At 25.5% G+C, this 13,246-nt stretch overlaps 1 protein-coding gene across 1 annotated transcript; it reads left to right on the top strand.

Moving 5' to 3' along the window:
* The first annotated feature begins 6,709 nt into the window (after positions 1-6,709).
* LOC145832396 (sulfotransferase ssu-1-like) lies at positions 6,710-9,289 on the top strand. Its single transcript, XM_082939714.1, has 5 exons — positions 6,710-6,880; positions 7,439-7,634; positions 8,118-8,343; positions 8,759-8,888; positions 9,104-9,289. The coding sequence occupies exons 1-5, from the start codon at positions 6,710-6,712 to the stop codon at positions 9,287-9,289; spliced, it is 909 nt and encodes a 302-aa protein (XP_082795840.1).
* The last annotated feature ends 3,957 nt before the right edge of the window (positions 9,290-13,246 follow it).

Genomic DNA, 13,246 nt, shown 5'->3' with positions numbered 1-13,246 from the left:
TAGTGTTTTTAGCGATAAATATTATATAAAACTTGAAAACAAAACAAGTTATAAGTTCTGAAAAAATATAAAAACTGTTAACTTTTTTTTTGCATATGATCTAAACTCATAAAGTAAGTTTAGTTAATTATAATCTAAAGATGCAAAAGTGTTATTTATTAGCTAGCTTAAAAAAATAGTCAAGTAATTTGCGTTTTTTATAATAATAATTAAGTATGTTAGAAAATGTAAGCATATATTTATGTATTTTTTTTTAAACATAAGTAGAGCAACTTTATATAAATTTAAAACTACTAAACTTAATTTTTGTGAGTTATTCATTGGTATTACATTATATTAGAGATAGTATAATAATAAAATCAATTATCTATATCTTACTACTTAGTTGCACGCATGATATTTTTGTTTTGGGATGTGGAAAAAATACTCATTAAAAAAAAATCCCTCACTTAAAGCTTTTGTCTTGAGCTGTAAGCGCTTCGTCTTTTAAGCTTCTTTGCACGTTTTTGTTAAACTGGCTTGTTACCTTGCTTGTAGCTTCACCTACTAGCGTAGCCTGTTGATTTGGTCGCTTCCTTACGCGCTCTTCCTGCTAGCTCGTGCCTCTAATTTTATATGTTCACCTTCTAGCTGGCATGTTTAAATATTCGTATTTCTGTTACATGGCCTGCTCCTGTTTTTCCCCTTGCTGGCTTCACTCGCTAACGTTGCCTGCACGTTTGACGCTTAACCATTTCAATTTTATCACCTTTTTTGATAGATTGTTTGCATCCAGCACACTTTTCTATGTATAGTTTCCTAAAACTCTTCTTTTAATTCACATGGTGCTGAAGTTCATACAGCTTCAGCATTAAGCTATAATAAAAAAATAATGTTTGAAAATGTGTATATATTAAAGATGCAGTTGACACAGATTAAGCTTGCAGCTCCGACATATCGAATATTTGAAGGTCGAATGTAATAAATTGAAAAATAAGCAATCTTATCAAATAAACACAGTAAAATAACAAAAATCGAAATTGTTCGTTTTTTCTTCATTTTATTATTGAGTAAGTGGGACAACAACTCTAGCGCTCTACCTAACGCGTCGCCCCTTGTACTATTTGTTAAGTTTTAGTTTTATCTAGATTAAAAGATAAAAGTATAGTTATAAAACCTAACATAAGGTAGGTTGGTAGCAACGAAGATTATAAATTAAGAGTTATGGTGGTTACTCATACCTTATTACCGCATATTTAAAACATTTAAAAACATAAATATATAATGTTTTTAGTAAACGTAGCGATAACTTTGTTTTTATTTTGCTTTGCTTAATGATTCTATATCAAACCAAGTTACATAAATTTTCGTTGTTAGCTTTATAATATTTTTGAACCTCCTAATTTTATTATAACTTTTACTCTTACGATAAACTATTTTCGATAGTTTTGATAGTACTTCAAACTAAATCATCAAAATAAAATAAAACGAAAGGAAAGTATACAAATCAGCCAAACAAACTAATACAGGGGTCGTCAGGTGTTAAAAGTTGCGGACCAAAATTTGAAAAAAACATTCGATTGGGACTTTTGAAGTTTTATTTGTTATTCTTTATTAAAAAACCCCAGATTATCTAGTTCAAGTTTCAAATTTGCTTTAAATTGTACCGGAGACTTTTTTTCTTTTTATTCTAATTTTCAGAAATTCTAGTTTAAATCAAAACAAAGTCTATCATGGGTCACATCCGATTTAAAATAAAGACATGTTCGCGGGCTGTTTTACCCTTTTTTCAACTGTACCAACCCCTGTGTTAAAGCATACTTTTTGGCACATTTGAAAGCAACGGTTAAACATTTCACTGTACGAGACCTAGACTTTTTTAAAACGCTGCTTTCGTACCTTACTCTTCCAAAACTTTCAAAAAGTTTTAGTTTTCTTCGGTGCATCGTCACTACATGAGTCGTATTTCGATCTTGTATGCTCTGCTGTACGAAAGCGAGACATTATATATGTCCATTAAGCTAGAGAAAAAAAGAGAATTTTTACCAACGACGCCTTTGTTGAATTTAAGTGACCATTTAGTGCAACGGTCTTATCACACCACAAAATCTAAACGCAACTTTTGCTAGCTTGATGATATTTAGAAGTTAGTGACGAGCGCATTTTGTTTATTTTTTTTATACAGTGAGTTAGTCATCGCAAACGTAACGTTTGTCGCCAAAAAATACGATACAAAAATGTTGCAAGCGCGTCCCGACTAGAAATAAGTCTAAAAAACAGTGAAATCTGTGTATGTGTACTTTTTAATTTTTTATACTGATTAGAGTTTAACTACTTCTATAAAGCTTAAATTTTGCAAAGCTAAACAGTTGTTTTAAATAGCAAACAACAAGTTTCTGAGGTTAGTGACAATATTTGATGTCAAATGCAGCAATTTTCAAAGCAATAAAAAAATCAGCTTTGTAGTTAAATAAACTTATGATGAATAAAAAAAAAGTTTTTTAAACACCCTTTTTCTAATCGGAGTATGTCTTAAATTATTTATTTTAAATATTAAATTTAATTAGTATTTAAAAAAAAGTTTTTGAACTAAAATATAACCTAGTAATGGATTGTAAACTTGAAAACAGTTATTTAGCAGATTCTTTATATTTAATGAAACTAATTAAAAGTTATTTCTAATCAAAAATAATTTTAGAAATAGCTTTAAATATCTTAGATTACAACTTTTTTTTGTTTTAAACTGTTTGATTTAACTTTTATTTTCATGAAAGCAAAACAAATCAAGCATACTTTTTTCTTAAAAAAACCAGTAGTTAAAACTTAAAAAAAAAAATTAATTTAAAATACAACAGAAGCAACTAAGAAAGAAACTAGCCGTATATCGTTTGATAAAACATATATAAAGATTTTTTTAAATCTTCATTTTTACAGCAATATGTTAACCTACTTTCAATATTTTCCTTAACTTTTATTGAAATTCAACTTAAAATAATTATAAGCAACTAACTAATCTTGTGTGTTTTGAGTTATGTAAAACAAGTTTAGGCTCTAATATGAACAACCTTTTATTTACAAGTCAACACAGTACTTTTTCAAAATATTTTAAAAGCAAATCATGAGCGAAGGTTGTAAAGCTTTTAAAAAAGTTAAATTTTCAATTTAGAAAGTTTGTTTTTAGATTTAAAGATCTATTTACTTTTAGTGAAAATTAATGCCGTACACTTTATATTCGCTATTAATTTTATTTTCTAATTTTAAGTATCAAAGTTTACTCTAAAATAACGTTTTATTGTGCTGATATAACATAGTTTATAGTTTTGATTGTCTAAATCAAACATTAATTTTGTTTATACTAACAAGTTCAAATATTATTGATTTTATTATTATTACAGTAGCAAAAACTACTTAACTATAAATACTAATTAAAAATGTGGTTTAATTTTTTACTTAGTGTAATCATACAAACTAATATATCCAATTATAACCTATGATGTTTAAAATGGACATGTATGACCTATTTAATCTGTTGTTAAAAAATATAGTTTTAAAGCATTAACTCTTAATCCTAACCAGATTAAACGTAAAAACTTCACTTATGTCTAAAATTTGTAAAAAAAACGTGTTTGGTATATTAATTATTGTATCACAACCATTTAGTTATTAAACTACTTTTTTAATAATGTTATTTAAAAAAGTTAAACTAAACTTCTTTTAGTTCTTTCTAAAAGAGTCAATAACGAGTTTTTCTGATTTCAAGAAAAATTTATTTTTTACAATTAGGGGATAATTTAAGTTGTCCAAACAACATTATGCCATTAGCTAAAATATGAGTTAGATTTTCTTTCAGTTTCTTAAAAAAGAGCAAGTTTACAAAAATATATCTGTTTTTATTAATTAAACATACTTTTATATACTCGTTTCTTAAGTTTCTTTAAATACTTTTATTTTAATTATGATCGAAATAGTTTCTGGTAATTAAAAAGTAACGAGCATGTGTTAAATTTCATAAACAGTATTTATTTACTCTTTGAAAGTTTAAATTTTTACTAATTTACTTTGTCAAAGCTAAGCTATCTATAAAATAATTGTTATTCTAATATAGAGTATTTTATTAACACCATATTCTATAAGTACTATTTTATCACAAACTTAATAATATTTTCTTCTCCTTTTTTCAAACTCAACAAATTTTTTTTTGCCATCGCTACTACAATTTCCTAAGAAATCCTAAAATTCTCATATAAAAGCAACAAACTGAATTAGCAACAGCGTAAATCACTTTTCAACGGTAACAAAGAAACCTAGGTAAAATAATATCTCTTTAATAATTTTCTGTATATGCAAGGGATGATACAATGACGCTAGAATCTGGGACTTTGTAATACTTTATTTATTAAACGAAACAAGAAAAGTATTATGTTTATCAAATCTTAATTTGACCTCTATAAGAGTTAAGAATGAAAGCCTAGTATTTTTCTTCCAAGTTTCGCTGAAAATACTACATAAAAACTTACTTAAATTAAATTAAACAATAGCTTTAAACCATTTTAAATTGAACAAAAAAAAAGAACTCAAATATTTGGTCCTAGGACATGGTGTACGAAAAAACCTTTCGGTTATCGAGTCATACACCAGGATACAGTTTAAAGTCATTTCCAGGACAAGATTAAATTTTTAAGAATTGAAACTGTTTTTTTTATGGAACTTTAATTTTCTAGACTCAAGCTAGAAAACATATAAAGCAAACTTAGTGATAATTTTTGTAAACAAATATTTTTATCACCAAAAATAAGTAACAAAATAACTTCTTAATAATATTTTCATATTCTTATTTACTAATAAACTCAAAAAACTTTTTAATGTCAAAGAATCCTTTAAAAACGTAACGATCACTTGCTTAAACGCCCTAATTTTAGCTAATTACAAATATAATGGGTGCACGACTATCCAAATTCTGACAATTCAAATTACGACAACTCACACTCGGACAATCAAATTCCAACAACTCAATTTCGACAAATGAAATTTATTGTTTTAAAATTTATCACTTCACAAATAAACTCGTATGGTTTTGAAAAGCTTTGTGTAATAATTTATAGAAACAAAATGAATAATTTATTGATATTAAGTTTCAAATGGTATATAAATACTTAAATGAAAATTTTGTTTTTTTGTTTCAATATTATTAAGCAATAAAACCGAATGTATGAACATTTTATTGAAACATTATGTTTACTAAATTTTTTTACCAAAAATACACACAACCTATCTTATTTGTATACAAATTTTTACGCTTTTATGTTGAAAAGTTAAAAGTAATACTTAAACACAAAGTCTGAAGCTATAGTATAGTTTGAATTGTTTATACTTGTTTAAAAATTTCATGAGATACATATAAATATATTTTTATGATACACTCCAATAACTTTTGTTTGGGTTTTTAACTTAAACAAATTAGTATACTCGCAGCAAACCTCTTGCAAAGCAATTGTAATTTTATAAAAGGTTTTAATTTAGTCAGCTAATTATTTTTAAATAAATTAACAAAATCTTTACTGAAACGTCATTTCTTTTGTCTAGGAAATAAAATAGCTTATGCAACACAGCATTAAATTTTGACTTCTGCATAAACAACATAAAAAAGCACTTAAGTATATGTAACACACTGAGTATTTGTATATTATTAGTGTGTTAGTGCAATTAAAACGTAAAAAAAAAGTTTATCTTTCAAAATAAAAAACTTGCATGAAACAAAAATTGATCAGAAAATTTAGTTAAACAACTTTAATAAAGGTTTTTTAGTTTAGTTTTAACATTAAAAAAAGATGTTATAAAACGTTTTCAATACTTACTTGAAACTTAGTATGGAGCGATTATTTAAAAAATGTTTATTAACGAAACACGAAATTAAATGATGGATTTATAAGTGTTAGCACACATTTTTACGGCGCTCAATCATAGTACTTTCTTTTGATTGTATGAAAAATTGCTGGAAATAAAAGTAGTACATTTTATCTAATACACTACAGAGCATCAGTAAATATCCTGAGCTGCTACAAATGAGTATTTTATAATTAACATTTAATTAATATGTTCTTATACTTTAAAACCTTAAGTGTAAAAAACATATGAGTAATAAATCTGATGGATTCAGATAACTAAACAGCTAATGTCTAAACAGATAATCAACGATTTTTAAATCTTTATTTACTTTTGTATGTGAAGTTATATGCTGATAATCAAACTTTAGGAAGCATTAATTGCATACATTTGAGCATTTCAAAAAGTTAATCATTAAATTTTATTTGTAATAGTATGTTAGTTTGACTAAGCTGTGGATGAAAGTCATTTAAAGTTGCTTTAAGTTAATTTTTTTTCTTTTAAGTTTTAATTAATGATAAAAAAAATGATTGAATAAATTAGATTATACTAAAAGATGTTTTTATACCTTTAGTTAATTATCAAATATTTGTTAAATCTATAAGAAGTTATATACATTATAAGCAACATATATTCTGATTAGAATTACTGTTTATGTTCTACTTGACAAAAATGAAATAAAAAATTAATAAAAAATTAAGATATTTAAAAAAATAATGTGAAAATTTTTTTTAGATGGTAGAATATTTTATTTTAAGCAAATTTAATACTCGTTTTGTCTGAAAACATATTGAATTTAGAATCTTTTAATTTTAGTTTAACATATTTAAGTACAGGTTTTGTAAAAATGAGTGAAACAAGAAAATTTCCAAAAGTTAACGTTTTGAAATCTGTTATTGGAGATTATATTCAGCCGCCGCATGTGACGCAGGAGATATTTGATTCAGCTATTTCTTATCAACCCGAAAAATCTGATCTTTTTGTTGCTACATATCCGAAAAATGGAACTACATGGATGGTTAGACACTAGTTTTAAATAAAAGTAGAGTTGTTTGTTTAAGAACTCCTATAATAAAAGCAGTATTTTTTTTTTAAGTTCGAATTTTTAACACAGTCTGAAAGTGCGTACTCAACAGAATGCATATAAATAAGAAATACCAGTCTTAATCGAAAGTTGCATTTTGAACATAAGGTTTTAGGCTTAACTGCCTTAAACATTATTCTAAATATCTGAAAAACTTAGTTGTAAATATATTTCAAATAAAATCTTAGTTAGTTTATAAACAAAAATCTAAATTTACAACAATGTGTACATCGATAAAATAAAATGTTGCTTTTTAAAAAGATTTCTTGTTAAAAAACTCATAATCATTTATTGTTCATATAAAATATTTTTAAAGCGTAGTTCACCTAAAGTATTAACATTTTCATCTTGATATAAATTGAAACTAAAACAACTTTATTCAAATTTCTGAGTTTAAGCACTCTAAAACTCATGTACGACTTGTCCTAATAAAATTTTTAAAACAAACTTGTTTTTAAACTACTTATTCAGCTTTTGTCGTTTCTTTTTCAGCTCTACATAGTACATATGCTGTACGGTCGCAGTCTTGATTTGAGCAAAGGCGACAACATCTTCGATAAATATGCTTCTTTAGACTTTATCGGGGCGGAAAAGACCAAAGAGTTTCCGATCAAGCCGAGGATAATTAAGACGCATTACCACTACGTTTTCACTCCAAAAAGCGACGAAGCAAAGTACATATATGTTGGTGAGTACGTCACAAATAAAACTTTTATACTTTGCATTGATCACTTGCGGAAAAATTAGTAAGTTTTCAATACTAACTAGTCAAACGCAGTGATCTTCACGGTGTGCACATGTGCACAGTGATATGAATAGAAATTATTATATTGTGCATAGAAAGTTTAGTAAGAAGACAGTGTATTTCTTTAACGACGCTTGTTTTGTATATTTCATAAAAATGTGATTTTAAAGCAAAACAACATTTCTTAAAAATTCATTAATATTCAAGACAGTCAAAGCTAAAAAAAAACATAAAAGTTTATATATTTTCATAGTGTAGTTGGCAGTAATCCAGTTTACTTTTCAGTAGCTTGCTTTACACAGATTTTATAAAAAATTATGACAACTGGTCTAACGCACCTCATTCAGTAAACAATATTAAACAACAACTGTGATTTATATTCGTTACAGCTGATCGTATAATTTTATCTCTTAACAACATTCTCAGCTAGAAACCCGAAAGACACTGTGGTTTCGTTTTATCACCACACGGTGGGGTTTCCTTTTTACGAGTTTGAAAACGGAAACTTTGACGACTACTTTCAGTTGTTCGTGGAGGGAAAAGTTGATTTTAACAACTATTTTGACATGGTGCCTGAGTGGTGGGAACGCTGTAAAGAAAAGGATAACATTCACTTTGTTTTATATGAAGACCTTAAAACGAACTTTGAAGAGTGAGCTATAGATTTGGTATAAACCTTAATACTAACGGACTTAAGTTGTGATTTAATTAAGAAACAAGTTTTTAAACTTTTTTTAGCAATAACAAAGAAACCTAGGAATTTTTTATACTATTTATTTAGTCGTTAAACACTTATGTTTTTGTAACTTTCTGATTGAAAAAAAAAACAAAAATACTTATAATAAAATTTTATTTTAAATATTTCATTACCACAGTAAAACCTTCTGCTACTGTTTAACTTAAAATTTATGTTTGTTTTACAAAAGAAGAAGTTTTTTTAATGTTTCTTAAAAATTTAACGTTTGAGTTATTGACCAACAAATGTGTTTCGAACAAACTTATTATCTTAAATCGTTTTTACCGTAGTATAGTTTTAGAAACAGTACTGAGCTTTAATTTTTTTTCAGAGAGATTCTAAAAATAGCTGAATTTCTGGGCAATGGTTTGAAAGAAAAGTTACTAAAAGATGATAAAAAAATGCTGAAAGAAATAACCGTTAAAGCGGATATTAAAACAGTAAAAAAGGAACAAACGCTGGTATTTTAGCCAAACTAACTTCTATGAGACTATTTTCATTTAGCAAATTAACATTATTTGTTTTATTTAGCAAATAAACATTTTTCATTGTAATCAAAAAAACTTTTTTTTATATACTTAAAAACTGAATTATAATATTTTTTGTAAACTTACACTTAATATAATTACTTAAGTACTTTTTCAAACTACTAAGTAAAAACAAAAACATGTTAAAGAAAGTCTCGCATCCAGAGTTCAAACGTCTAGAACATTTGCCGTTTGCCCGGAAAGGAATAATAGGTGACTGGAAAAACAAACTAAATGAAGAGCAGAGCAAAAGTTTAGATGAAAAAATGAAAGAAGCAGGAAACAAATATCCAGGATTTGACCAATTGTGGGATAAATACAAAGAGTATTTATAAATAAAATTTTATTTGTAATGTTAGATTAACAAAAAGTTATATTTTCATACATTTTATACATTCTTCAGACAAATTTATAAAGCTTTTTTATTTTTTCTAATATTGGATATATTGTTTGCAGAATGTTTAAAGTTATTTAATTATTTATTGTTAATTGAATGAAATTAAAAAAAAATACATTGAAGATTTAATGATTTTTTTAGATACTTATAGTTATTTTTAATCATAAATAATTGATTTTTTATAGTATTTTTTTATTTGACTATTTTTAACAGTACTTTTTTCTAAGTGTTTAAAATTTAACTTCTTGCATTAAATCACTAGTACAAAAATAAAGTAACTTAGATTTACTTTAGTTAGGTACCCAGTACTTGAAATAACTGAGTAAGTACTTTCTTATTGTAAATTATACAAAATCTTTATACAAAGTAATTTTAGTTTGATAGTCAGTACTTTAAATTTTTGTTGTTGTAATCATATAATCTTTAAATTCTTCTAGCAATTCAACAGAATGAATTTGCGTTGTAGAATTTTTCACTGATTTTATTCGGCCAAAATCCTTCGTTTTTATTTCTCTAAAACAGATACTTTACATCTACAACTTTGTTTTTTAATTCGTTTTTTTAAATGAAGTTATATGTATTTACCTTAAGCTTAAGATTAAAGGGTTTTGAAAGTTCGTACTATACCAACAAAGTTTTCTCCAACCCTTTAAAAGCATTATTATTTTAAAAAAGTAAAATACTGTAATTAATTGTATACAATGCTAATCATAACTATTTTTAAATTACTCACAAAGCAATTTGCTTAAATAAAGTTTATAAATTTTTGTAGGGCTTAATCGTGTTAGCTCACATCGTTTTTATTTAGACACTAGTTTGAATAATAGTTTTTCTTTGTTACTCTAACTCATAACTCCTTAAAAAAATAGCTTGATTTTATTTTGCCTCTTTTTTTAGACTGCGTTGAGTTTTTATAGTATTTTCACATTATTAAAACATAACTGTTTCTTATATATTTTTTTCACGTCATAACATTAGTACTTTTGAAACTTGTAAATTTTTTTTTCACTATACTTGTAGTATATGATTTTGCTTTAAGTTCTTTTTGTTTTATAATTTAAGAATTAAATAAAAATACTAAAAACTGACTAAAATGTAGCTCGAAATTTTAAGTCATTTCCAAATCAAAAAATGAAATTTTCTTTTTAGAATTTATTTATAAACTATTTAGCTTTCTAATAAATTGTTTGTATAGAAAGTTTTCACTAGTTAACTAAGATAATACTTTAACACAAAGTAGAATATAGCAATTAAACTGATAATATTAAAAAAATTGAACATCTTAATTAAATAACTGCTTAAAAATACAAAAAAGAGAAGTTTTAACATTAGTCAATTTAATTTAGAAACGAAAAATTACCAGTTATGTTTTTAGTAAATCAAAGTTAAATATTTTAATAGATAATTTTGAACTACACTTTATCAGTACTTGTAATAATTTAGACAAAGTTATGTACAACAACAAATTGAATATTGGTCAATTTGTTAAAAAAACAACGACGTTTCTCTTATTCAAATTGATAACACGGTTCTACGCAGTTTTCATAAAGTAGATAGTAGTATTGACATAATACTATAAGAAATGCCTAGTTTTTATTGCTTAAATTCATTACTTTTTTTTTTTGATAAAAATCTTAACTTATTTTGACTTATCACAAAACTTTTAGTATATATATTGTTTATTCTTATAAGTTTATAATGAAACTGAATTCTTAGTTAAAATTAAGAAATAAAAAACAAGTTATTTTAAGTTGTTGAAGTTTCTATTTAACTATATTAAACTTTTAATACAAAAAATATAAATAACTGTTAAATTTAAAAGGTTTAATAATAATTCTTTTATTTATCTAACTTAAAGTTATTGACTTAAGTTACGTTACAGTTGTTTAATTTAGTAATTTTAGTAACTATAGCTGTATTATATTTAAATTTCGATTAAATACTAACCGTATTTAAAGATTTAGAGAAAAAGATTTAATTTTACATAGATTTCTGAAACAAAATGCTTTTTTTTTTTGTAAATACACTGCGGCAAGTACAAACGAAGATCACAAGTTTATAACAACATAAGTTTTAATGATTTTTTAGTTAACATACTATGGATCGTTTTTAACAATTTTTGAAGTTAAAAAAAACGTTGCTAAAAATGCCTAAAGCAATTATTGGTTGTATGTTAAAAATATAAAATGATTTTATATCAATATCCCCGTATATCTTATGCTTTTGATTAAAATTTATTAAATACAAACTGTAGTTAGCAGCGTAGTATTTATTAACTTCAAAAAATAAATTATATGTTTATTTTAGTTTGAAGACCTCATGAAAAAAAAAAAAAAAATATTTTAATATATACTTTTGCGTCAAACAATATTTTTTTTTTATGATCAGTTTTACGAGTTTAACTTGCAGTTTTGTTTAAGGATTTAAAAAAAATTTACAGTTTACTATCATTTCTAACTCGCTATCATTTCAAACCCGATCATTTCTAACCCGATCATTTCTAACCCGATCATTTCTAACCCGATCACTTCTAACCCGATCACTTCTAACCATATTACTTCTAACCGATCACTTCTAACCCGATCACTTCTAACTCGGTCACTTCTAACCCAATCATTTCTAACCCGATCACTTCAAACCCGATTTAACCCAATCATTTCTAACCCGATCATTTCTAACTCGGTCTTTTCTAACCCGATCATTTCTAACCCGATTATTTCTAACCCAATAATTTCTAAACCGATTTAACTCGATCATTTCTAACCCGACCATATCTAACCCGATCATTTCTAACCCAATCGTTTCTAATCCGATCTAACCCGATCACTTTTAACCCGATCTGTACTAATATGTTTATTTTTATTGTTTTAAAATAAGGATTTGTTTTAAAATCAAACTCTTCTCAAAAAAGTTATTTTTCTATTGAAGTTTAGTTTATTTTGTTTAAAATAAAACTAATGTTCAGATAGTTTTAGTTAAAATTCAATTTTTGATGTTTATTACTATTGGAAGTTTGTTGTCCTACGCTAGACTCAGGCATCAAAATGAATGGTACATAACGAAAAGACGTGAATTTATATACTTTAAAATCAAAAACTACAGTTTAATCAAGATTTTTATAGAATAACATTAAATAAAATAAACACTTTAGTACAATACTAACTAACTTGTTTATGATTTGAATTAGAAATAATTTTAACTTCATAATAAGCAACTTTAACGTCAACTGTTTCAACAATCAGTGAGTTTCAACAAAACTAAAAACAGCCGCACAATCTCTCATTTTTGAATTAATTTTCAATTTTTTTTTAACAAAAAACTTCTCTACAAAATTCAGCAACACATATTAATAGGATTTAGTAAATTATTTTAATGATTTTAGTGCAAGAATCAGCAAAATAGTCTGAATCACGCACTTTTACAATAAAATAAAGTTCAGGGCTGCTTTTATTAAATTTATTTAGAACATACCAGAATGTCAGAGTTCAAGAAACTAAGAAAATTCCTGAATAAATTTTCTTCTAGTTCAAACATCAACCGGATATACACATCCTAACTTTTAGAGTTAGGTTCAGCACATTTGTGCAACCATTTGGTATTTCATTGTTTTTCTTATCATTTGTTTTTGTAGCTATGCCAAAGCATAATCTATACAATTAAAATAAACATTATTCGAATTAAGGTACAGACAATTAAAAAGAAATCAAAAATTCTAGTGCATTGACTAACCACTAGATTTAAAACCTAAAGTCCAAAGCACATTAAGAATAAAGATCAAATAAATATCTATCGAAAACATTGAAAAATGGTTTATTATTTACAGAGGAAAAACACTGCTAATAAAATCAAACTATAGAATGAACAAAATCCTACATATGAAATCAATGGTTTATAA

Source organism: Thalia democratica, chromosome 3 (assembly GCF_965202585.1).
Source record: "Thalia democratica chromosome 3, ktThaDemo2.hap1.1, whole genome shotgun sequence".
In the NCBI taxonomy this organism is placed as follows: Eukaryota; Metazoa; Chordata; class Thaliacea; order Salpida; family Salpidae; genus Thalia; species Thalia democratica.
The sequence above is the reverse complement of the archived record's forward strand: the minus strand, read 5'-3'. Positions and strand labels throughout refer to the sequence as shown.